Genomic DNA, 27,199 nt, shown 5'->3' with positions numbered 1-27,199 from the left:
TGGGAAAGGGATGACTCGGCAGCTTGTAAACGGACTTTCTCCGAGGAGGTCTTCGATATCAGAGGGGCAATCCTGAGAAGGCGAGAGCCGGCATCGCTTGGGGCTCGGGGACTCGACCAAAACGCAGGGATTCCCGACCTAAGGGGAGCCCCGGCCTAGCCTCAACCCTGGTGGCCATCCCAGCCTTGGCTAGAGGACAACAATTGTCCCGTGCCAAGACTAGAAGCCAACTCCGGAATCTGTCAGGCTCTCAGGGCCTAACAAACGCTAAAGCAACACTTCGCCGTGAGGCATTGCCGGCCACTCCCTCAGCAGGGGCACGCCTAGGGACGCATCAAGTCAAAAGATTTTCCCAAGCCTACGGTGCCTACTCCTCAGCCTGTCCACGTTGGGGGAGGATCCTTGCGTGTCAAGGAAGCCAGGAGAAGGCTCACCCTGGGAAGCCTCCACTGCGTCAGACAGCACCTGCCGGTCAAGCGTCAGAGTATTGTAGCAGGGATGTTATAGAGTGGTTGTGACATTGTGGGCCCCCTTCTACATGACAAAGGAGTACCCAGCGGCACCAAGCGGAAGGAGATCGGAGCACAAGGTGACAAACCCTAGGGAAACCACCTGATTTTGTACTCTCATGCCCTCCTTGGTATATAAGGGGAGGCATGGGCTCTCGTAGGAGATGAACCCAAACAGAAAGATAGACACCAAGATAGATGATCAGCTAACAAAGAGGGGAGTTGATCAGAGGATCTTCCCAAGAACCCTAGGATAGCACTGCGTGATCCCTTATCAATCCCTTATTATTATAAGAACCCTCAATCGAGCATTCCTAACATAAAGAACACCATAGATACTGCTAGATGTAGGGCTTAGAATCCTGAACCTAGATAAATCACATGTATCCCTAAGTATTTTGAGTGCTCACCAAAGATCCACACACCGACCTTCGACGAACAACACGATGCTTGTCGTGGTTCCAAACTCGTGACAGCTGTGGAGTGCCAAGTAGGGGAGCACATTGTGTGTGGTCGCTCCTCTGTAGTGGCCATAACCACCAACTTCGTCGTTGGAGCCAGAGGCGCCGTCCGCGAAGGCGGTTGAAAGGTCCTAATGGCTAGAGGGGGGTGAATAGCCTAATAAAAATTTCTACAACAACACTTAACCAAATGGTTAGACAATTATGAGGCGAAGCGAGTGTTGCGCTAGCCTACTCAAAATGCAAGCCACCTACCACAATTCTAGTTTAGATAGTGTCAATTCACACAAGAGCAATGACACTACCCTATGTTAGTGTGCTCTCAAAGGCTAACTAAAAAGCCACACCAACCAAGCATGCAAGCTCTCACAACTAGCTACACTAAAGAGCTTATCAACTAGTTTGCGGTAAAGTAAAGAGAGTGATCAAGAGGGTTATACTGCCGTGTAGATGAATGAACCAATCAATCACGAAGATGAATAACAATGATGACCAATCACCTCGGAATCAATGATGAACACAATGATTTTTTACCAAGGTTCACTTGCTTGCCGGCAAGCTAGTTCTCGTTGTGGCGATTCACTCACTTGGAGGTTCACGCGCTAATTGGCTTCACACACCAAACCCTCAATAGGGTGCCGCACAACCAACACAAAATGAGGATCACACAAGCCACGAGCAATCCACTAGAGTACCTTTTGGCGCTCCACCGGGGAAAGGTCAAGAACCCCTCACAATCACCATGATCGGAGCCGGAGACAATCACCACCACCGCTCGACGATCCTCGCTGCTCCAAGCCATCTAGGTGGCGGCAACCACCAAGAGTAACAAGCGAAATCCGCAGCGAAACACGAACACCAAGTGCCTCTAGATGCAATCACTCAAGCAATGCACTTGGATCACTCCCAATCTCACTATGATGATGAATCAATGATGTAGATGAGTGGGAGTCCTTTGGCTTAGCTCACAAGGTTGCTATGTCAATGAAAATGGCCAAAAATCTGAGCCACAGCCGGCCATGGGGCTTAAATAGAAGCCCCCATGAAATAGAGTCGTTGTACCCCTTCACTGGGTACTCTGCGCTCTGATCGGACGCTCTGGTCCACTTGACCGGACCCTGGGCTCAGCGTCTGGTCCACAGATGGACGCCACGTGTCATCACCTTCAAACGCTGTTCGTCAGATTCCAACGGCTATGACGTTGACCGGACGCAGCAGCTTCAACTGATCGGACGCTGAACCCCCAGCGTCCGGTCATTTCCAGTAAGGTACCGACCTCGACCGGACGCGTCCGGTTAAAACTGACCGGATGCGTCCGGTTAAAACTAACCGAACGCTGGAACCTCAGCGTCCGGTCGAGTACAGTAAGGGTCGAAACCTGGTTTTCCTCGACCGGACGCGTCCGGTCCACCTCGACCGGACACAGCCAGCGTCCGATGGTAAACCCTAGCCACTGTACCGATAGTCAATGCGACCGGATGCAGGCAGTCAGCGTCTGGTGCTTCTGGATTCAGCGTCCGGTCACTCGACCGACGCTGGCATCAGCTCTGTTCTCACTTCTATCTTCTCCACCCTTGCTCCAATGTGCCAACCACCAAGAATTTGCATCCGGTGCAATAGAAAATAGGCATTTTATTTTCTCGAAAGCGCCGAATCTAGTGCAAACACCTTGTGCACACGTGTTAGCATATTTTCACAAATATTATCAAGGGTGTTAGCACTCCACTAGATCCTAAATGCATATGCAATGAGTTAGAGCATCTAGTGGCACTTTGATAACTGCATTCCGATACGAGTTGCACCCCTCTTAATAGTACGGCTATCAAACCTAAATGTGATCACACTCTCTAAGTGTCTTGATCACCAAAACAAAATAGCTCCTACAAGTTATACCTTTGCCTTGAGCTTTTTGTTTTTCTCTTTCTTCTCTTCAAGTTTAAGCCCTTGATCATCTCCATGCTATCACCATTGTCATGTTATGATCTTCATTTGCTTCTCTACTTGAAGTGTGCTACCTATCTCATGATCACTTGATGAACTAGGTTAGCACTTAGAGTTTCATCAGTTCACCAAAACCAAACTAGAGCTTTCAGCGGTGCAAGATTCACCGGCTGTGCCTTCGCCCTCAACCAGGCTCTAAGCTTTGGGATCCTGGACTATGTCAGTAACCACAACAGTGAACTCCAACTCTTCGAGGAGACTTCATTGGAGGATAATGAGTCCTCGATGTTGTACCCTATGCTAGGCCTCTTGGGCACTTACCTAGAGGTTTGGGTCTGAATGCCACCATGTTAGAGCACCACCAAATGTTCTACACACTGGAGAGTTGTAGGGCCGAGATGGCGGACTAGAGGGGGGTGAATAGTCCTTTCTAAAAATAATTGCGTCGGCTAACCGAAATAAGTGCGGAATTAAGACTATCGGTCTAGCCAAGACTACACCCCTTTATCTATGTTCTCTAGCATGTTCCAAAGATACTAATTAAGCAACAAAGGTGCCGGGCTAGCTAGAGCTCACCTAACTAATTCTAGAAGCAAGGTTGTGACAGAACCGACCAATTATACGAAATTAAGTAAGAAAATCATCCACCAGGGCAGACGATTGAGCAAACTTAAGCCCGTATAACCCGGTAGTCCGTGAAATCATGAAGGATTTCAAACCAACTCGTGTCCCAGCCGTGATCGTAATAAGTTTAGCGGTCACCATCACATATTACATAAAAGTTCACATAACAGATACATCAGAGTTTCAACATAGTTATTACAAACCAGTTCGAATAAAAAGCAGCGGAAGTCTTTTGTTCAAATCACACACACACACAGAGTTGAAATATAGTGCCAGCGGATGATCATCTCCAACAAAAGCATTAGATGAGACGTAAGGAATGACCATGCCCATGGTCCTAAGCATCACCCATCGCAGGATACAGGCAGTTGATACAGTAGCCATAGTACATCTGCCCATCTGCAACAAGTGGGAATAAAACCCTGAGTACGAGAAGGTACTCAGCCAGACTTACCCGACATAACCGAAAATAATGACACCAAGGATTATGAATGGCTTTATAGTAGGGTAGCTGACTCATTGCAAAAAGAAGCATTTTTAGCATTTCAAGAACCTGTCTAAAAGCATTATTGCCAAGTTAATTATTATTAACCTGTCAACTAGGTTTGCACCTATGCTAGAGTAAACATGTGATTAAGTAGATAATGATAACCAATGATCATTAAACAACTTCCATACTGTCATATTCACTATAACTGTCCAAGTGTTCCATAACATTTACTACGATGAAGTAACTCAAGTCAAGTGCTCACTATCCAGGAGCGATGGCGATTCGAATCGATTCCTAACCAGCTGGTGATTTATTCCTTACACAAACCTCACTCACCCGCTAAAGTGAGATATTGATCACCGAGTCAACTTTCCAGGAATCTCGAGTTTGCCAGGAACCACATGTACCCGGGGGCCGACCGACTGCACTTTGGTCTTATCATCCCGCCCCCGTGTCCTACCACACCTGCTCCGGTACAGTGCGTTGCGGGCAATCTACTCGGCCCGAAAAATCTCCCAGCTTCGCGGTCGGAAGGTACTTTATCCGGCCAGCTAAATGTAAGGCAAGCGTTTAACATGACTCGAGGCCCAACAACGGTCGGTCCTTAATCGACACAGACGGAAACACTACAGTCCAGAACTCTGCAAGTCTCCGTCCGGTCTCAACTTCATTTAACACTTAGTTATACCATGACTTCATAGTCATCCAAGCAGATCCAGGTAACCACCTATAGCTCGCAGGTGACAGGAAATCACCCGACTTCTACCGGTCTAAGCCAGCTAAGCATTGACTCGACTGCGGATACCAGGGTAACAAGGATATAGTATAACAAAGGTAAACAAGGTATAATGCAGCAACGGTTGCAAACAACTCCTGAACGTAATGCATTAATTAAAGTAAAGCATTTAATTAAATCATTGCAAACCGGGAGAAAAATGCTCCGGGGCTTGCCTCTCTCGAAGGAGCTCGGACGGTGATCGGGGCACTCCGGAAGTTCCTCAACGTCCTCCTCGTCGGCTTCTGGCACTTCCTGCGGCTGCACCTCGAGCTGCTCCTCTGGCTCCTCGGGTATGACGACCGGGTTCTCGGTTTGCGATCCTGTATGATGCAATGCGCGTAAGTGATTATGCAAACGGTGCGTCGAAGGAGATGAATGCAATGGATATGTTGATATGCAAGGTAGTCAACATCATCTAAGAACTATACTACAAGCACATGTCATCTACTGCATTCTCTTCTACTACTAATATGTTAAGTTAACCTATCTTATGAAATGCTTCAAAGATACACCAAAGCTTTACGACTTTCTTAATCACACTTAAAGCGACACTGGCTTAAACCCTAGTTACTAATAGGTTTGAATAGCAACCTATATTTCTGATGCTCCTAAAAATCTGAGAAAATTGCAATAGCATACTACTACCCTAAACAGACTACCATAAAAATTTCATGGCATTTGGATAAGTAAACTATCCTACACAAAAATGACAAGCTATAGCATGAAAATGAGCATGAAATTACTTTGTACTATGAAAAGTGTCAAACAACAGAATTAATATTTTTCCTAGGTTATTCATAGCATACAATGACTGTACAAAAATTACCACATGCATGTTTTATACAAATTTTGCTCTCTAGCAAAAATAACAAAAATCAGCCATTAAAGGCACTTGAACTACACCTCCAAAGTTTTCCACAGCACATGCATGAAACATATTTTCCTTAGGAAGTACATGACATAAGAAGATGAACAAACTTGAAATCATATTTTTCTGAAGCCTATATATTTTTATACACATTTTTCAAGTTATCAGCAATTTACATGATTAAATAAAATCCTACAGAAAAGTATCCCAAAAATGACATGCAAAAATTTTCCCAAGTAGATCTGATGATAAGGAATCTAGCAAAATTTGTTTCAACAAATTTGGAGCAAGTTTGATCATCCAAACATTTTTCAAACCATTTCTATTTTCAAATAATAAAGAATAAACTGAAAACAATTCTTCAAAACTCTACTGGGCCGGCCCGAAGGGAACAGCTGGCCCATGGCCATCACCGGCCTGCGCGGCCCGAGCGTGAGGGAGGGGGAAACGGCCCAACAGGCGTCAGCCCCCGGCCTGGCTCGGCCTGGCCAGCCGAGGCGAGGCGCCTCGCCGGGGCGCGCGCTGGCGCGGCGGCGCGGCTCGGCCAGCGGCCAGCGGCCGTCTCCGGCCACGGCAACGCCAGCGAGCGAGCGCAGGAGACGTGCGAGGAGAAAGCGAGCTCGGTAGGGTAGCTATGCGAGGCTGGAGGGGGAAAAGAAAACGGATTCCATGGCGGCCGTGCACAGCGGCGCCATGGCCGTCGGCGGCGAGACGCGGGGAGGCCCGACCTGTGCTCGGAAGGCGGAGCAAGCTCGAGCACGACTTCGAGGAAGGCGAGGCGGAGCTCGGGGCATGAGGAATTGGAGAATGGCGCGGTGGTGCGGGAGTTGGACGCCGGCGGAGCTCGAGCGCGGCGATGGCGGAGCTCGGAGCTCGCGGCTTTGGAGGAGAAGGGGAGGAAGTGCGGGCGCGAGTGAGCGAGTGCGCGGGCACCAGCAGGTGAAGGCGGGCGCGTGGGCGCGGTGCCAGGCCACGGCTGCCGCACGGCGGGCGACGCCGGCGCGGAGTCGCCACGCGGCGGGATTCCTCTGTCGCGGTCGGGACGCGCGGCGCGGCGCGTCAGCGAGCAGGCGCGCGGAGGCAGGCCAGCGCGGCGCTGGGCTGGGCCGGGGCGCGGTGGAAGCGCGAGGCGCGCGGGGGCTTCGCTGGGCCGGCTTGCGGGGCTGGGCCGGAAAGGAGGCGGCGGCCCGCGAAAACAGAAACATTCTTTTCAATTTCCATTTTCAATAAATTTTCAAATAACAGTTTTCACATATTATTTTGAGCAAGAAAATGACCTCTTTTGAAAATGTACCAAAAATGAAAGTTGCTTAGAATTTAATTCCCTACAACTTTGCTTTTATGACCAAAGTCCAATTCTATCTAGATTTTAAATTATAGAATCAAAGTTAAATTTTAACTCAAAACCCTAATTTTGGGAATTTACTTTGGAAGCAAAATTTGGAATTAATTTAAATACAAACCTTGCTCCAAAAATTGTGCTAAACAATTCTAGATGATTTACAAGCATAACCAACAATTTCTACTCAACTAGCAAGCAAGAATCAGAGCAAAACAACTCTAATAAGTGTATGCATCATTTTCTTTTCACAAACATGTTTCGTATGTTTCGAAGTAATGTTTCAGTTGTTATATGCAAGATCATGCATGTAGGATTAGGATGCTTGATGATGCATGACATGTATGATTAGCAGTGCCTATATGTAGGCATAACACCGGGGTGTTACAGCCCTCCCCCCTTATAAAAATCTCGTCCCGAGATTTGGGTTACGAACCATTTGTTATAAAATTCTTCATAAGCTTTTTGTAGATACTCTCCTGTTTCCCAAGTTGCATCTCCCTCATCATGATGATCCCATTGTATCTTGTATGTTTTCACCACACTATTCCGAGTAGCACGTTCTTTAGTGTCTAACACTCGGACTGGTTGCTCACGATACACCAAATCTGATTTGAGTTGAATACCTCGAGGTTCTATTCTTTCCTCCAGAACACGCAAGCATTTCTTGAGATGTGATACATGGAAAACTGGGAAAACGGTACTCATTGTCTCAGGTAACTCTAACTTGTAGGCTACCGGGCCTCTTCGTTCCAAGATCTTGTATGGTCCCACGAATCTTGCGGTAAGCTTTCTTCGGATTCCAAACCTTTTCTTCTTCATTGGTGTGACTTTCAAATAAACATAGTCACCAACTTCAAACACAAGGGGTCTCCTTCTTTTGTCTGCGTAGCTTTTCTGACGTGATTGGGCAGCTTTCATATTCTGCTGAATAATATGAACTCTCTTCTCGGCTTCTTCTACAAAGTCAATGCCATAATACCTTCTATCACCAGGCTCGATCCAATTCAATGGTGTTCTACATTTTCTGCCATATAAAGCTTCGAATGGGGCCATCTTGATGCTTTCTTGATAACTATTATTATAAGAAAACTCAGCTAACGGTAACCATGACTCCCATGATCCCTTGGAAGACAATACACAGGCTCTCAACATATCCTCCAGAACAGCATTTACTCGTTCAGTCTGACCATCTGTCTGAGGATGATAAGCGGTACTGCGAATCAAACTAGTTCCTAAGCCTTTGTGTAAATGTTCCCAAAAATGAGCCGTGAACTGTGAGCCTCTATCAGATACTATGGTCTTTGGTATACCATGCAACCTCACAATTTCTGTGATATACTTCTCGGCATATTGAGGTGGTCGATAATCTGTTTTGACAGGCAAGAAATGAGCGGTCTTGGTAAGACGGTCCACAATTACCCAAATCGAATCATGTCCTTTTTGAGTAGTGGGCAAACCCGTGATAAAATCCATACTGATATCGTCCCACTTCCAACTAGGGACTGATAAGGGTTGCAACATACCGGCAGGTTTCATGTGAATGGCTTTCACTCGACAACATGTGTCACATCTAACAACATATGCTGTAATTTCTTTCTTCATTTTGGTCCACCAATAGCGAGATCTTAGTTCTTGATACATCTTACTACTTCCAGGATGGATAGATAGCTCAGACAGGTGAGCTTCATCCATGAGTTTATTCCTAAGCTCTCGATCCTTGGGAACCACAAGACGGTTGTCAAACCACAACATGCCCTGTCCATCCACTTTAAAGTGTTGAGACGGCTTTTCTTTTATTTTCTCTTTGATGTGGAATATCCCCTTGTCAGTTTTCTGACCTTCTATTATCTTACTCTCCAACGAGCAACTAATCTGAATACTATGTAACACAGCAGGATGCATTAGATCGAATCCATCTTCAAGTAATGGCTGCACATTCAAGTAATGTGACTTTCTGCTCAAAGCATCTGCCACTACATTGGCTTTACCAGGATGATATTGCACATTCAAGTTGTAATCTTTGATCAATTCCAACCATCTACGCTGTCTCATGTTTAGCTCTGGTTGGGTAAAGATATACTTAAGACTCTTGTGATCCGTGAAAATATTGCACACATTACCAAGTAGATAATGTCTCCAAATTTTTAGGGCGTGCACAACTGCAGCAAGTTCCAGATCATGTGTTGGATAGTTGACCTCGTGCTTCCTCAATTGACGTGATGCATAAGCTATGACTCTCCTTTCTTGCATAAGTACACAACCCAATCCAGTTTTAGATGCGTCGCAAAACACATCAAATGGTTTCTCGATATCTGGTTGTGCTAGAACAGGAGCAGTGGTCAACAGTTTCCGCAAAGTGTGGAAAGCTGCTTCACACTCCTCTGTCCACACAAACTTGTGATCCTTCTGTAGGAGACTCGTCATCGGTTTGGCGATCTTTGAGAAATCTGGTATAAAGCGACGGTAATAACCCGCTAGTCCTAAGAAACTTCTAATCTCAGGAACTGAGGTCGGTGCTTTCCAATTCATAACTTCTTGCACCTTACTTGGATCGACTGAAACTCCATTCTCTGACAGAATGTGACCAAGGAAAGGAACTTCCTTCAGCCAGAATTCGCATTTGCTAAACTTAGCATACAATTGATGATCTCTAAGTCTGGTCAAGACAGTTCTCAGATGCTCTTCGTGATCTTTCTCATTCTCGGAGTACACCAGAATGTCATCGATGAACACTACCACAAACTTATCCAATTCTGGCATGAAAACTGTATTCATCAAGAACATAAAATATGCGGGAGCATTTGTCAAGCCAAAAGACATGACAAGATACTCATACAACCCGTATCTGGTGGAAAATGCAGTTTTTGGTATATCCTGTGGCCTAATCTTGATCTGATGATAATCGGATCTCAAATCTATTTTTGAGAACACCTTGGCCTTGGATAATTGGTCAAACAGAACATCAATATGTGGCAAGGGATATTTATTCTTGACGGTCACAGCATTGAGTGGCCTATAATCTATGCACATTCTCAACGTGCCCTTTTTCTTTTTCTTCACAAACAAAGCTGGACATCCCCATTCAGACTTGCTTGGCCGAATAAACCCCTTTTTCGACAAATCTTCTAATTGCTTCTTTAGCTCGGCTAACTCGTCGGGAGGCATCCGATAGGGCCTCCTTGAAATCGGAGCTGTTCCGAGGACTAACTCAATTCCAAACTCAATCTCCCTATCTGGCGGAAAACCAGGTAGCTCATCCGGGAATATGTCCGGGAATTCACACACTACCGGAATCTGATGAATAGGAATGACTGTCGTAGCGCATGTAACACTTATAAGGTCTGTTCTTCGAGGCAATGGTACTTGGAAAGTACCCTCACCCAGGGGATCCTTAAGGGTAAGCACTCGACCTCCAGTATCTATGACTGCTCCCCAATCCTTCATCCAATTCATCCCTATAATGACATCCAAGACTAACCCAGGCATAACTATCAAGTTCACTCGGAACTTCCTGCTACCTAATTCAAGGGTTGCCCCTCGAACCATCCGGTTGGTCAAAACATCAGCCCCTGCTGAACTTATACGGTACCCATAACCCAATTCTGTGCATAGTTGTCCATGTTTCTGTGCAAATGCTTGACTCATAAAAGAATGCGATGATCCAGAATCAAATAGAACAACTGCAGGGTTTTCGTTGACAGGAAACTTACCAGCAGTGATGGGCTCTCCCTCTGGAATTTCATCCACTGTTGTACTATGCACTCTAGCATTATAAGTCTGCTGCTTCTTCTTAGGTGGGTACGGACAAAACCTCGAGAAATGACCGGGTTGATCACAGTTATAGCAGGGTCCTCTTACTGTCCCGGCAGATCCCACAGCTCCCTTGGAACTGCCTTGCACCGCAGTTGTGGCTGCTTTGTTGGGCTGTACTGCCATCTTGTACGGCTTTTGAGGTCCACGGAAATTCTGGCTTCTTAGCTGAGGTGGCCGGAATCTAGCGCCAGGTGCCGATGGGCGATAAGGAGGACGACCTCCCATGGGTGCCCTAGCTTGAGACGGCCCACCTTCAAAGGCTCTCTTGCGTGTCTTGGCTGCGGTGCTGGCGTTGTTATTCTTCTCCTGCTTCAGACAGTTGCTGATGAAGTCATTGAATCTGACGCGGTTGTTGGTACCAACATGCTTCATCATTTTTGGATTGAGACCCCTCTTAAAGCTGGCTATTCTCTTAGCATCTGTGTCAACCATGTCGGGAGCATAGCGACATAAGTTGTTGAAAGCATGTAGGTATTGCGTCACGGTCTTGGTGCCCTGGTTCAATGCCAGAAACTCTCCCAATTTCATTTCAGTCAGCCCGGGTGGAATATAGACTCCACGGAAGGCCTCAGCAAACTCTCTCCAAGAAATCTAAGCATTTGGAGGGAAGGTGGTGCGATGGTGCTTCCACCACATTCTCGCCGGTCCTTGCAATTGAAGTGCAGCATATTCCGTTTTCAGCACCTCAGTCATTCTCAACACACGGAATTTATCTTCCATCGTGTTGATCCATTCCTCAGCATCGAGTGGCTCTGTTGCCTCCTTGAATACTGGTGGCCTGGTGTCCATGAAATCTTTGAAGCTGCTATATTGGTTCACTCCTATGCCACCACCTTGATTGTTACCACGTTGAACGTTGTTGGCGATGGTTCTGAGAAGATCCTCCATGTTCTTCTGAGATTGTTCTGTGTTGCGCTGACTCCCGAGCAGCTGTGCGAGGAACATTTCGGGGGTAAACGGGGGAGGAGGTGGTAAATGCGGTTCATGGGGGGGTTCATTGTTGTTGCTGTGGTTTCCACCACCACCACCACCACCGGTCCCTGCACCGTTGGCACCGGGCTTAGCGGCCTCATACGTGGTTCGGCGAGTGTTTGTCATCTGCATATTTCAGCAACAAGTATGATTGAGTGAAGCTGTAATAATTGCGAGTGAAGGAAAAATTATGCCATACTGAATTTACTGGAGAGAATAAATTCATACAATAAAAACAGAGGCACAACAATCGCATTCCAATTACAACGACAGCACTCAATTGAATTACTTAAACGGCAAACATCGCGTCCATACAATCACATTGCCAGCATACATACACTGGACTTTTTATGCGTTCAGATATCGCATTCGAAAATCAAGTTCCAACCATATGCCAAGTCTCATACGTTCGAAGCAACATACGATAGGTTACATGCCAACAAAAGAAAGGTCATCGCGACAAGGCATAGATACTAGCGTGAAGCAACTAGCCTACTCCTCGAGGCCATCATCGGGATCGGAGACGTCACCATCGCCCCCAGGTGAAACTGCAGGCTCGTTCTCGTTGTCGTTGTCAACGTCCATGCCAGCGACGTTCGGTGGAGCATATGGGCCAACCCCATTGTAGAGCGCGTGAAACTCCTTGTGCAAGTAGCCGTTGTATTCCTCTAGCTCATCGACCCTCTGCAGCAGAAGGTTTCTTGCGTTCCAGGCTTCATTCCTTTCTTGAACCAGCTGTCCAATCATGCGGTCTGCATTGTTGTTGGCTTGAGTCAACGTATGCACTCGCTACATAGCTCTATCACCTCTCTCAACCGCTTGATCCCGCTGTAAGTTCATATCAGCCAATTGCTCCTGCAAGCTAGCTATAGCTCGTGCCTGTCTCTTCTTCTGCTTCTTCCCTTTGAGCTTATCCTCACTGCGCAAGCCAGTCAAAGTCCAGTAGGTACTCTCGAGACCCTCATACGCTCTGATGGCGGCGAACATAGCACTCATTGCCTGGTTGTCGCTAGCCTGTCCCTCAGCTGGACCTCTGACCAATGCGCTTCCTTGAGGCTGAACCCAAATGGCATCACGAGGATCATCCCTAGGAAAAGTACCAGCTAGAGCTGCAGCAAGCTCACTGGGAAATCTGCTCATAATGTCCCTGATGACACGGAAGGCTGCTCCCTCTGCACCCTCAGCTGGAGTGCGACCCTCAAACTCCAAATGCCAACCATCCCAATCTGGAGCATCACCAAGAGCAGGAACCGTGATCTCCACCACTGCAAGTCCATCATCTGCTAACTGGCTCTCATTCCAAGAGTACACCGGCTCTTGACCCTCTGGGTACCCCACATCATGGAGCACTCTCCAAAGCAAAGTTGGCATGCCAAACTCGCTCAAGAAGGTGTCCATGGTGCGGTGCTCCCTCAGGGCCAACGGACGTCGAGGTGCTCTTCCTCCGGTGGACTTACGGGCGGTCTGCTTCGTGCGGGCCATCTGTAGCAAAAGTTCTCTTATTACTTCGGGGAAACATATTTTTGGTGATACACTTTTATCAAATGAGATAATCAATTTATAAGGGGAGGTATGCATGGGATGAATGAGATGCACAAGTAACATGATGTATGTACGTGTCGTACGTTCTCACAAACTTATGAAATAAATAATTTCTAACGACGAATTCGGTGGCATAACAACGATCTCTCAATTACGTAGCTAATATGTTCTACACGATAGCGTTGTTATGTACCTGCAGAAGATTCATTTCAGCCCAATTCCCAATGAATGCATAAAAGCAGTAAAATTTTATCTACACGCTCTACACGAATCCCCAGATATGTGTACAACGGTAGTAACTACCCGAATCATCATCCTAATGATGGCATCGCCTCCACAGACGGAAGACCCTCACATGAGATACCTTGGTAAAACATGCGTAGAACATGTAATTACTCCAGCATCATATAAGCATTCACCCTAGATCGGCGGTGTATCCGATCATGCTCTCACAACTCACACTTACCGAGGCGTAGAGGCAATTGATCCATTCATTACCACTCAAACAAGTGGCACTCATACAATAGCACGCCGTATGAGCGACGAAAGAGAAATATGATGCAAGAACCCCAGTCAGTACTTAATTAAGCCACCTAAAGTCCTTAACTGGGCATAAAGGATATGATCACTGGCACACTTTATAGTTTTTAAAAGCACGTTTTCCAAATGCCTTTTTGTTTTAAATACACTTGTGAACAGTAACACGCTAAACCATGCTCTGATACCAGCTGTGACAGAACCGACCAATTATACGAAATTAAGTAAGAAAATCATCCACCAGGGCAGACGATTGAGCAAACTTAAGCCCGTATAACCCGGTAGTCCGTGAAATCACGAAGGATTTCAAACCAACTCGTGTCCCAGCCGTGATCGTAATAAGTTTAGCGGTCACCATCACATATTACATAAAAGTTCACATAACAGATACATCAGAGTTTCAACATAGTTATTACAAACCAGTTCGAATAAAAAGCAGCGGAAGTCTTTTGTTCAAATCACACACACACACAGAGTTGAAATATAGTGCCAGCGGATGATCATCTCCAACAAAAGCATTAGATGAGACGTAAGGAATGACCATGCCCATGGTCCTAAGCATCACCCATCGCAGGATACAGGCAGTTGATACAGTAGCCATAGTACATCTGCCCATCTGCAACAAGTGGGAATAAAACCCTGAGTACGAGAAGGTACTCAGCCAGACTTACCCGACATAACCGAAAATAATGACACCAAGGATTATGAATGGCTTTATAGTAGGGTAGCTGACTCATTGCAAAAAGAAGCATTTTTAGCATTTCAAGAACCTGTCTAAAAGCATTATTGCCAAGTTAATTATTATTAACCTGTCAACTAGGTTTGCACCTATGCTAGAGTAAACATGTGATTAAGCAGATAATGATAACCAATGATCATTAAACAACTTCCATACTGTCATATTCACTATAACTGTCCAAGTGTTCCATAACATTTACTACGATGAAGTAACTCAAGTCAAGTGCTCACTATCCAGGAGCGATGGCGATTCGAATCGATTCCTAACCAGCTGGTGATTTATTCCTTACACAAACCTCACTCACCCGCTAAAGTGAGATATTGATCACCGAGTCAACTTTCCAGGAATCTCGAGTTTGCCAGGAACCACATGTACCCGGGGGCCGACCGACTGCACTTTGGTCTTATCATCCCGCCCCCGTGTCCTACCACACCTGCTCCGGTACAGTGCGTTGCGGGCAATCTACTCGGCCCGAAAAATCTCCCAGCTTCGCGGTCGGAAGGTACTTTATCCGGCCAGCTAAATGTAAGGCATGCGTTCAACATGACTCGAGGCCCAACAACGGTCGGTCCTTAATCGACACAGACGGAAACACTACAGTCCAGAACTCTGCAAGTCTCCGTCCGGTCTCAACTTCATTTAACACTTAGTTATACCATGACTTCATAGTCATCCAAGCAGATCCAGGTAACCACCTATAGCTCGCAGGTGACAGGAAATCACCCGACTTCTACCGGTCTAAGCCAGCTCAGCATTGACTCGACTGCGGATACCAGGGTAACAAGGATATAGTATAACAAAGGTAAACAAGGTATAATGCAGCAACGGTTGCAAACAACTCCTGAACGTAATGCATTAATTAAAGTAAAGCATTTAATTAAATCATTGCAAACCGGGAGAAAAATGCTCCGGGGCTTGCCTCTCTCGAAGGAGCTCGGACGGTGATCGGGGCACTCCGGAAGTTCCTCAACGTCCTCCTCGTCGGCTTCTGGCACTTCCTGCGGCTGCACCTCGAGCTGCTCCTCTGGCTCCTCGGGTATGACGACCGGGTTCTCGGTTTGCGATCCTGTATGATGCAATGCGCGTAAGTGATTATGCAAACGGTGCGTCGAAGGAGATGAATGCAATGGATATGTTGATATGCAAGGTAGTCAACATCATCTAAGAACTATACTACAAGCACATGTCATCTACTGCATTCTCTTCTACTACTAATATGTTAAGTTAACCTATCTTATGAAATGCTTCAAAGATACACCAAAGCTTTACGACTTTCTTAATCACACTTAAAGCGACACTGGCTTAAACCCTAGTTACTAATAGGTTTGAATAGCAACCTATATTTCTGATGCTCCTAAAAATCTGAGAAAATTGCAATAGCATACTACTACCCTAAACAGACTACCATAAAAATTTCATGGCATTTGGATAAGTAAACTATCCTACACAAAAATGACAAGCTATAGCATGAAAATGAGCATGAAATTACTTTGTACTATGAAAAGTGTCAAACAACAGAATTAATATTTTTCCTAGGTTATTCATAGCATACAATGACTGTACAAAAATTACCACATGCATGTTTTATAAAAATTTTGCTCTCTAGCAAAAATAACAAAAATCAGCCATTAAAGGCACTTGAACTACACCTCCAAAGTTTTCCACAGCACATGCATGAAACATATTTTCCTTAGGAAGTACATGACATAAGAAGATGAACAAACTTGAAATCATATTTTTCTGAAGCCTATATATTTTTATACACATTTTTCAAGTTATCAGCAATTTACATGATTAAATAAAATCCTACAGAAAAGTATCCCAAAAATGACATGCAAAAATTTTCCCAAGTAGATCTGATGATAAGGAATCTAGCAAAATTTGTTTCAACAAATTTGGAGCAAGTTTGATCATCCAAACATTTTTCAAACCATTTCTATTTTCAAATAATAAAGAATAAACTGAAAACAATTCTTCAAAACTCTACTGGGCCGGCCCGAAGGGAACAGCTGGCCCATGGCCATCACCGGCCTGCGCGGCCCGAGCGCGAGGGAGGGGGAAACGGCCCAACAGGCGTCAGCCCCCGGCCTGGCTCGGCCTGGCCAGCCGAGGCGAGGCGCCTCGCCGGGGCGCGCGCTGGCGCGGCGGCGCGGCTCGGCCAGCGGCCAGCGGCCGTCTCCGGCCACGGCAACGCCAGCGAGCGAGCGCAGGAGACGTGCGAGGAGAAAGCGAGCTCGGTAGGGTAGCTATGCGAGGCTGGAGAGGGAAAAGAAAACGGATTCCATGGCGGCCGTGCACAGCGGCGCCATGGCCGTCGGCGGCGAGACGCGGGGAGGCCCGACCTGTGCTCGGAAGGCGGAGCAAGCTCGAGCACGACTTCGAGGAAGGCGAGGCGGAGCTCGGGGCACGAGGAATTGGAGAATGGCGCGGTGGTGCGGGAGTTGGACGCCGGCGGAGCTCGAGCGCGGCGATGGCGGAGCTCGAAGCTCGCGGCTTTGGAGGAGAAGGGGAGGAAGTGCGGGCGCGAGTGAGCGAGTGCGCGGGCACCAGCAGGTGAAGGCGGGCGCGTGGGCGCGGTGCCAGGCCACGGCTGCCGCGCGGCGGGCGACGCCGGCGCGGAGTCGCCACGCGGCGGGATTCCTCTGTCGCGGTCGGGACGCGCGGCGCGGCGCGTCAGCGAGCAGGCGCGCGGAGGCAGGCCAGCGCGGCGTTGGGCTGGGCCGGGGCGCGGTGGAAGCGCGAGGCGCGCGGGGGCTTCGCTGGGCCGGCTTGCGGGGCTGGGCCGGAAAGGAGGCAGCGGCCCGCGAAAACAGAAACATTCTTTTCAATTTCCATTTTCAATAAATTTTCAAATAACAGTTTTCACATATTATTTTGAGCAAGAAAATGACCTCTTTTGAAAATGTACCAAAAATGAAAGTTGCTTAGAATTTAATTCCCTACAACTTTGCTTTTATGACCAAAGTCCAATTCTATCTAGATTTTAAATTATAGAATCAAAGTTAAATTTTAACTCAAAACCCTAATTTTGGGAATTTACTTTGGAAGCAAAATTTGGAATTAATTTAAATACAAACCTTGCTCCAAAAATTGTGCTAAACAATTCTAGATGATTTACAAGCATAACCAACAATTTCTACTACTCAACTAGCAAGCAAGAATCAGAGCAAAACAACTCTAATAAGTGTATGCATCATTTTCTTTTCACAAACATGTTTCGTATGTTTTGAAGTAATGTTTCAGTTGTTATATGCAAGATCATGCATGTAGGATTAGGATGCTTGATGATGCATGACATGTATGATTAGCAGTGCCTATATGTAGGCATAACACCGGGGTGTTACAAAGGTCACACAAACCTATGTCACTAGTACTTTAAGCAACAAGGGAGCTCCTACACATGCTCGTAAGCAAAAGCACAAAGCCACCTAATGCTCACTAACAATGCTCAATAACAAGGCAACCAATGCCAAATTGGAGAGCATAATTACTTAGGTACTCAAACTAAGCAATGTGACTAACAAGGTCACACAAACCAAATTAGCCATGCAAGGAAGCTACTTCTATGCTACACAAGCAAGAAGGTAACTAGTAAGCTACACAAGCTAACTAATTACAAGAGCAACTACACAAGCACAATGTATATAAAAGTAATTACAAGCTTGTGTAACGAGGATGCAAACCAACGGGAAGAACAAGATTGACATGATGATTTTTCTCCCGAGGTTCACGTGTGTTGCCAACACTCTAGTCCCCGTTATGTCGACCGCTCACTTGGTGGTTCGGTGGCTAATTGGCATCACCCACCAAGCCCGCGCGTCGGGCACCGCAAGAACCTACCCCGAAAGTGAGGGTAGCTCAATGACACGCTCAACTAGAGTTGCTCTTTGCGGCTCCCGCGGGGCGAGCATAATGCCCCTCACAAAGCTCTTCTTCGGAGCACCGCACAAGCTTCTTGCGGACTTCAACGGAGACCACCACCAAGCCATCTAGGAGGTGGCAACCTCCAAGAGTAACAAGCACCACCAGCTTGCAACTCGATCACCTAGTGCCACTCGATGCAACCTCACGATACAATCGCACTAGAATCGCTCTCTCACACAATCGGATGATCACTATCTAGCATATGTGAGATGGAGGGCTCCTAAGCACTCACAAGCATGGACACAAAATCCCTTTAGGTGCTTAGCCCCAGCCATGGCCGAGGCCACCTTCTATTTATAGCCCCATGGGCTAAACTAGCCGTTACCCCTTCATTGGGCAAAACTCGGGACGACCGGATGCTCTGGTCCGATCGACCGGACGCTGGACCTCAATGTCCGGTCGTGCGATGCATGCCACATGTCCCCTTCTTCAAATGCTGTTCATCCGATATCAACGGTCATCTGATGACCGAACACAGTAGCTTGAACTGACTGGACACAGCAACCCCAGCGTCCGGTCATTTCCAGTAAGATACCAGACATGACCGGACGCGTTCGGTCGGTCGCGATCGGACATAGCACCAATGTCCGGTCACTTCCAGCTACTCTACTCTGCCTGCGTCACCACACGTCACCCTGACCAGACGCACACAGTCAGCGTCCGATCACTTCTAGCACCAGCGTGCGGTCGATGACCGACGCCTGCACGCTGTCTGCCATCACTGACCGAACGCTGAAACCCAGCGTCCGGTCACTGCGTGACCAGAGTCCAATCCACTTTGTGGGACCTCTCTTTTCTGTATAGGGCATCGGTGGTACCGTCGGACTGTCCGCACTCTACGGGCGGACACTCCGTCGGTGGAGTTTCGAACCCTTCTTGCCTTCGTTCCATCGCCAAGTTGATCCACATCAACTCTAACTTCATCTCCTTTATAAATGTGCCAACACCACCAAGTGTACACCACCATGTGTATGTGTGTTAGCATTTTCACAATCATTTTTCAAAGGATTAGCCACTCAACTTGCCACACCACTCAATCCTAGCGATGATGTAAAGTTAGATCACTCAAGTGGCACTAGATGACCGATATGCAAACAAGTTTGCCCCTCTTGATAGTATGGCCATCTATCCTAAACCCGGTCATCAACTTCTCTACACACCTATGACCGGTGAAATGAAATGCCCTAGTTTATACCTTTGCCTTGTGCATTCCATTCCATCTCCTTCAATGTCGATGCAACACATGCACCAACATGATCAATAATGATATGATCCACTTCATATCATCATGTGATCATATTGGTTCATCAATCTTGACTTCACTTGCTTTTCACCGTTGCCTTCATCTATTGGCGCCAAGTCTTGCTCAAGCTTCACTGCCACGCGGTCCATCGCTCCAAAGCCTCTGACTTTCCCTTCATGCTTGCAATCGGTCCATCAAGCCAAGTCTTGTCTTGATCTTCTCTACCTTGATCACATGACTCAATGTCATGTCTCATGTGCAATGAGCACCTTCATCATCACATGTGTGAGCTTTGCAACATCTCCAAGCCATTTTCACCTTCATGGCATATGTTGCTCACACATATGTACTAGTGGACTAATCACCTATGTATCTCACATAAACACAATTAGTCCACCTAGGTTGTCACTCAATTACCAAAGCCACATAAGGACCTTTTAAGAGTCTCCACCACTAGATTGTCACTGGAGAGGGGCTTCCGCCGCACCACTACTTCTGGTACGTCCTTCAGGACCTCTCGTAGGATCTAGAATGTCGTGGTGGTGTTCTAGCTCAAACTGGGGCATCGAGTGAGCAGAGAGACGCCATGTGATGTTGTCCTTTTAGGCACGGTGGGGACCAACGTCTCCTTACTGTTGAAAGCTCTAGTTTGGTTTTGGTGAATTGATAAAACCCTAAGTGCTAATCTAGTTTATCAAGTGATCATGATATAGGTAGCACACTCCAAGTGGTGAAGCAAATGAAGATCATGACATGATAATGGTAATGCCATAGTGATGATCAAGTGCTTGGACTTGAAAAGAAGAAAGAGAAAAACAAAAGACTCAAGGCAAAGGTATAAATAGTAGGAGCTATTTTGTTTTGGTGATCAAGACACTTAGAGAGTGTGATCACATTTATGTTCGATAGCCGTACTATTAAGAGGGGTGAAACTCGTATCGGAATGCGGTTATCAAAGTACCACTAGATACTCTAACTCATTACATATGTATTTAGGATCTAGTGGAGTGCTAACACCCTTGAAAATGTTTGTGAAAATATGCTAACACATGTGCACAAGGTGATACACTTGGTGGTTGGCATATTTGAGCAAGGGTTAGAAACTTCATCGGCGCCCTAGACAGAAAAGACGGAGGTCACTGTAAGTGACCGGACGCTGGTCTCAGTTGGACCGACGTGTCCGGTCAGTGGCAGCAGAGGGCGCGCAGCGTCGGTCTCTAACCGGATGCTGGGTCACTCAGTAACTGGACGTTGATAGGGTGCGTCTAGTCCTACTGACATGGCAGTGGACAGAAGAGTCACCGAGTGACTGGACGTTGGGTGTGTCCGGTCGAGCATGACCGGACACGTCCGATCATGAAAAGTCATCTCTGGATGCTTACTAGAAATGACCGCACGCTGGGGTTCAGCTATAACGTCCCGCCTCTACAAGGCTGGGCCCGCTTACATCTGATAGCTTTTTCTAGGACATAGATTGCCCTCATAGACCCACACAAGTCTTTTCTGCGCACTTTGTCCTCACTCATGCGCACCCGGGAAGGACTTCCCGGTCGATCACCCATCCTGAAATTGCTCTAGACCAAGCACACTTAACCTCAGAGTTCTTTAGAGATGGGCTTCCGGAAAAGAAGTTGTAACTTGTTGGTATGAGTATCCTATTAATCCTGTTAAGCCCTGGGCCGAGGTGTTACATCAGCGTCCGGTCACTTTAAGCTGTTGCGTCCGGTCGTCACTTGACTATTGAGATCGGGCAATCAACATTTGAAGAGAGGGGACATGTGGCACACATTGCGTGACCGTACGTTGAGGTCCAGCATCCAGTCAATATGGCTAGAGCGTCCGGTCACCCCGTGTTGTGCCCAGTGAAGGGGTACAATGACTCTATTTTGTGGGGGCTTCCATTTAAGTCCCATGGCTGGCTCAAGCTCACTCTCTTGGCCATTCATATTGACATAGCAACCTTGTGAGCTTAGCCAAAGCCCTTCCACTCATCTCCATTATTGATTCATCATCTTTGTGAGATTGGGAGAGAATCCAAGTGCATTGCTTGAGTGTTTGCATCTAGAGGCACTTGGTGTTCGTGTTTCGCTGCGTGATTGGCTTGTTACTCTTAGTGGTTGCCGCAACCTAGACGGCTTGGAGCAGCGAGGATCATCGAGCGGAGGGTGGTGATTGTCTTTGGCTCCGATCGTGGTGATTGTGAGGGGTTCTTAACCTTTCCTCGGCGGAGAGCCAAAAGGTACTCTACTGGATTGCTCGTGGCTTGTGTGATCCTCATCTTGTGTTGGTTGCGAGGCACCCTATCGAGGGTTTGGCGTGTGATGCCAATTAGCGCGTGAACCTCCAAGTGAGTGAATCACCACAACGAGGAGTAGCTTGCCGGCAAGCAAGTGAACCTCGGTAAAAATCATTGTGTTCATCATTTGATTCTGAGGTGATTGGTCTTTATTGGTATTCATTCTTGTGATTGTTTGGCTCCTTCTTCGACATGGCGGTATAAACAAATTGCTCACTCTCTTTACATTACCGCAAACTAATTGTCAAGCTCTTTAGTGTAGCTAGTTGTGAGAGCTTGTTAGTTTGGTTAGTGTAGCTCTTTAGTTAGCTTTTGAGAGCACACTGTAATAGAATTAAATTCCCATTTTTGAGCCATTTAAAAGCATTTTCACAAATTGGTGTAAAAATGAAATTTGTTCCATTTTTCAATATCTACAACTTTGATTTTATGACCAAAGCCAAATTCTTGATAGATTTTGAATTATAAAATTAAAGTCAATTTTAACTCAAAACCCTAATTTTTGGGAATTATTTTTAAAGCAAAATTTTGAAATAATTTGAATACAAACTTTACTCCAAAAATTGTGCTAAATAATTCTAGATGATTTACAATCATAACCAAACAAGTTCTACTAACCTAGCAAGCATAATCAGGGCAAAACAACTCTAACAAGTGTATGCATCATTTACGTTTCACAAGCATGTTTTGTATGTTTCGAAGCAGTGTTTCAGTTATTATTTACATGATTAGGCATGTATGATTAGGATGCTTGATGTTGCATGATATGCATGATTTGTAGTGCCTAAATGCTGGCATAACACCGGGGTGTTACAGCCCTCCCCCCTTATAAAAATCTCGTCCCGAGATTTGGATTACGAACCATTTGTTATAAAAATCTTCATAAGCTTTTTGTAGATACTCTCCCGTTTCCCAAATTGCATCTCCCTCATCATGATGATCCCACTATATCTTGTATGTTTTTACCACACTATTCCGAGTAGCACGTTCTTTAGTGTCTAACACCCGGACTAGTTGCTCACGATACACCAAATCTGATTTGAGTTGGATACCTCGAGGTTCTATTCTTTCCTCCGGAACACGCAAACATTTCTTGAGATGTGATACATGGAAAACTGGGAAAATGGTACTCATTGTCTCAGGTAACTCTAACTTGTAGGCTACCAGACCTCTTTGTTCCAAGATCTTGTATGGTCCTACGAATCTCGCGGCAAGCTTTCTTCGGACTTCGAACCTTTTCTTCTTCATTGGCGTGACCTTCAGATAAACATAGTCACCAACTTCAAACACAAGGGGTCTCCTTCTTCTGTCTGCATAACTTTTCTGATGTGATTGGGCCACCTTCATATTCTGCTGAATAATATGAACTTTCTTCTCAGCTTCTTCTACAAAGTCAATGCCATAATACCTTCTATCTCTAGGCTCGACCCAATTCAATGGTGTTCTACATTTTCTGCCATATAAAGCTTCGAATGGAGCCATCTTGATGCTTTCTTGATAATTATTATTATAAGAAAACTCAGCTAATGGTAACCATGACTCCCATGATCCCTTAGAAGACAATACACAGGCTCTTAACATATCCTCCAAAACAGCATTCACTCGTTCAGTCTGACCATCTGTCTGAGGATGATAAGCGGTACTATAAATCAAACTAGTTCCTAAGCCTTTGTGTAAATGTTCCCAAAAGTGTGCCGTGAACTGTGAGCCTCTATCAGATACTATGGTCTTTGGTATACCATGCAACCTCACAATTTCTGTGATATACTTCTCGGCATATTGAGGTGGTCGATAAGTTGTCTTGACAGGTAGGAAATGAGCGGTCTTAGTAAGACGATCCACAATCACCTAAATCGAATCATGTCCTTTTTGAGTAGTGGGCAAACCCGAGATAAAATCCATACTGATATCATCCCACTTCCAACTAGGGACTAACAAGGGTTGTAACATACCGGCAGGTTTCATATGAATGGCTTTCACTCGACAACATGTGTCACATCTGGCAACATATGCTGTAATTTCTTTCTTTATTTTGGTCCACCAATAACGAGACCTTAGTTCTTGATACATCTTACTACTTCCGGGATGGATAGATAGCTTAGAAAGGTGAGCTTCATCCATGAGTTTATTCCTAAGCTCTCGATCCTTGGGAACCACAAGACGATCGTCAAACCACAACATGCCCTGTTCATCCATTTTAAAGTGCTGAGATGACTTTTCTTTTATTTTCTCTTTGATGTGGAATATTTCCTTGTCGGTTTTCTGGCCTTCTATTATCTTACTCTCCAAAGAGCAACTAATCTGAATACTATGTAACACAGCAGGATGCATCAGATCGAACCCATCTTCAAGTAATGGCTCAACATTCAAGTAATGTGACTTTCTGCTCAAAGCATCTGCCACTACATTGGCTTTTCCAGGATGATATTGCACATTCAAGTTGTAATCCTTGATCAATTCCAACCATCTGCGCTGTCTCATGTTCAGCTCTGGTTGGGTAAAGATGTACTTAAGACTCTTATGATCTGTGAAAATGTTGCACACATTACCAAGTAGATAATGTCTCCAAATTTTTAGGGCATGCACAACTACAGCAAGTTCAAGATCATGTGTTGGATAGTTGACCTCGTGCTTCCTCAATTGACGTGAGGCATAGGCAATGACTCTCCTTTCTTGCATAAGAACACAACCCAATCCCATCTTCGATGCGTCGCAAAACACATCAAATAGTTTCTCGATATCTGGTTGTGCTAGAACAGGAGCAGTGGTCAACAGTTTCCGCAAAGTGTGGAAAGCTGCTTCACACTCCTCTGTCCACACAAACTTGTGATCCTTCTGTAGCAGACTTGTCATTGGTTTGGCAATCTTCGAAAAGTCTGGTATAAAGCGATGGTAATAACCGGCTAGTCCTAAGAAACTTCTAATCTCAGGAACTGTGGTCGGTGCTTTCCAATTCATAACTTCTTGCACCTTACTTGGATCGACTGAAACTTTTTCTGACAGAATGTGACCAAGGAAAGGAACTTTCCTCAACCAGAATTCGCATTTGCTAAACTTAGCATACAGTTGATGATCCATAAGTCTGGTCAAGACAATTCTCAGATGCTCTTCATGATCCTTCTCATTCTCGGAGTACACCAAAATGTCATCGATGAACACCACCACAAACTTATCCAATTCTGGCATGAAAACTGTATTCATCAAAAACATAAAGTATGCAGGAGCATTTGTCAAGCCAAAGGACATGACAAGATACTCATACACCCCGTATCTGGTGGAAAATGCAGTTTTCGGTATATCTTGTGGCCTAATCTTGATCTAATGATAATCGGATCTCAAATCTATTTTTGAGAACACCTTGGCCTTGGCTAACTGGTCAAACAGAACATCAATGTGAGGCAAGGGATACTTATTCTTGATGGTTACAGCGTTGAGTGGCCTGTAATCTACACACATTCTCAACGTGCCCTCTTTCTTCTTCTTCACAAACAAGGCGGGACATCCCCATTCAGACTTGCTTGGCCAAATAAACCCCTTTTTTGATAAATCTTCTAATTGCTTCTTCAGCTCAGCTAGTTCATCTAGAGGCATCCGATAGGGTCTCCTTGAAATCGGAGCTGTTCCGGGGATTAACTCAATTCCAAACTCAATCTCCCTATCCGACGGAAGACCAGGTAGCTCATTCGGGAATATATCTGGAAACTCACACACTACCGGAATCTGATGAATAGGAATGACTGCCGTAGCACATGTAACACTTATAAGGTCTGTTCTCTGAGGCAATGGTACTTGGAAAGTACCCTCACCTAGGGGATCCTTAAGGGTAAGTACTCGACTTCCAGTATCTATGACTGCTCCCCAATCCTTCATCCAATTCATCCCTATAATGACATCCAAAACTAGTCCAGGCATAACTATCAAGTTCACTCAGAACTTCCTGCTACCTAATTCAAGGGTTGCCCCTCGAACCATCCGGTTGGTCAAAACATCAGCCCCTGCTGAACTTATACGGTAACCATAACCCAATTATGTGCATAGTTGTTCATGTTTCTATGCAAATGCTTGACTCATAAAAGAATGCGATGATCTAGAATCAAATAGAACAACTGTAAGGTTTTCGTTGACATTAAACTTACCAGCAGTGACGGGCTCTCCCTCAGGAATTTCATCCATAGTCGTACTATGCACCCTAGCATTATAAGTCTACTGCTTCTTCTTGGGCGGATACGGACAAAACCTCGAGAAGTGGCCGGGTTGATCACAGTTATAGTAGGGTCCCCTCACTATCCTAGCAGATCCCACAGCTCCCTTGGAACTACCTTGTACCACAGTTGCGGCTGCCTTGTTGGGCTGTACTACCATCTTGTAAGGCTTCTGGGGTCCACGGAAATTCTGACTTCTCTGCTGAGGTGGCCTAAACCTAGCGCCAGGTGCCAATGGGTGATATGGAGGACGACCTCCCGTAGGTGCTCTAGCTTGGGACGGACCACCTTCAAGGGCTCTCTTGCGTGTCTTGGCTGCGGTGCTGGCATTGTTATTCTTCTCCTGCTTTAGACAGTCGCTGATGAAGTCATTGAATCTGATGCGGTTGTTGGTACCAACATGCTTCATCATTTTTGGATTGAGTCCCCTCTTGAAACTGGCTATTCTCTTAGCATCGGTGTCAACCATGTTGGGAGCATAGCGACATAAGTTGTTGAAGGCATGCAAATATTGCGTCACGGTCTTGGTGCCCTGATTTAACGCCAAGAACTCTCCTAACTTCATCTCGGTCAGCCCGGGTGGAATATAAACTCCACGGAAGGCCTCAGCAAACTCTCTCCATGAAATCTGAGCATTTGGAGGGAAGGTGGTGCGATGGTGCTTCCACCACATTCCCACTGGTCCTTGCAACTAAAGTGCAGCATACTCCGTTTTCAACACCTCAGTCATCCTCAACACACGGAATTTATCTTCCATCGTGTTGATCCATTCCTCAGCATCGAGTGGCTTTGTTGCTTCCTTGAATACTGGCGGCCTGGTGTCCATAAAATCTTTGAAGCTGCTATATTGGTTCACTCTCATGCCACCACCCTGATTGTTACCGCGTTGAACGTTGTTGGCGATGGTGCGCAAAAAAT

General features: G+C 46.0%; 1 protein-coding gene across 1 annotated transcript; it reads right to left on the bottom strand.

The window, feature by feature from the left end:
* Window positions 1-6,080: 6,080 nt before the first annotated feature.
* LOC136503259 (uncharacterized) lies at window positions 6,081-26,252 on the bottom strand. Its single transcript, XM_066498394.1, has 3 exons — window positions 26,216-26,252; window positions 16,648-17,436; window positions 6,081-6,877 (listed from the first exon to the last, which is right to left on the bottom strand). Exons 1-3 carry the CDS (start codon window positions 26,250-26,252, stop codon window positions 6,081-6,083), a joined length of 1,623 nt encoding a protein of 540 aa, XP_066354491.1.
* Between the last annotated feature and the right edge of the window lie 947 nt (window positions 26,253-27,199).

Source organism: Miscanthus floridulus, chromosome 14 (genome assembly GCF_019320115.1).
Source record: "Miscanthus floridulus cultivar M001 chromosome 14, ASM1932011v1, whole genome shotgun sequence".
Lineage (NCBI taxonomy): Eukaryota > Viridiplantae > Streptophyta > Magnoliopsida > Poales > Poaceae > Miscanthus > Miscanthus floridulus.
This window is presented reverse-complemented; position numbering and strand designations above follow the sequence as displayed.

Bases quoted from the DNA above. Each gene is read 5' to 3' on its own strand.
- LOC136503259 (XM_066498394.1), bottom strand. From the start codon at position 26,252: ATGGATGAAATTCCTGAGGGAGAGCCCGTCACTGCTG. The intron at 17,437-26,215 runs GTAAGTTTAATG...GAAATTGAAAAG, and splicing joins GGGAGAGCCCGTCACTGCTG to AATGTTTCTGTTTTCGCGGG. The intron at 6,878-16,647 runs GCCGGTGATGGC...GAAATTGAAAAG, and splicing joins CTCGCGCTCGGGCCGCGCAG to AATGTTTCTGTTTTCGCGGG.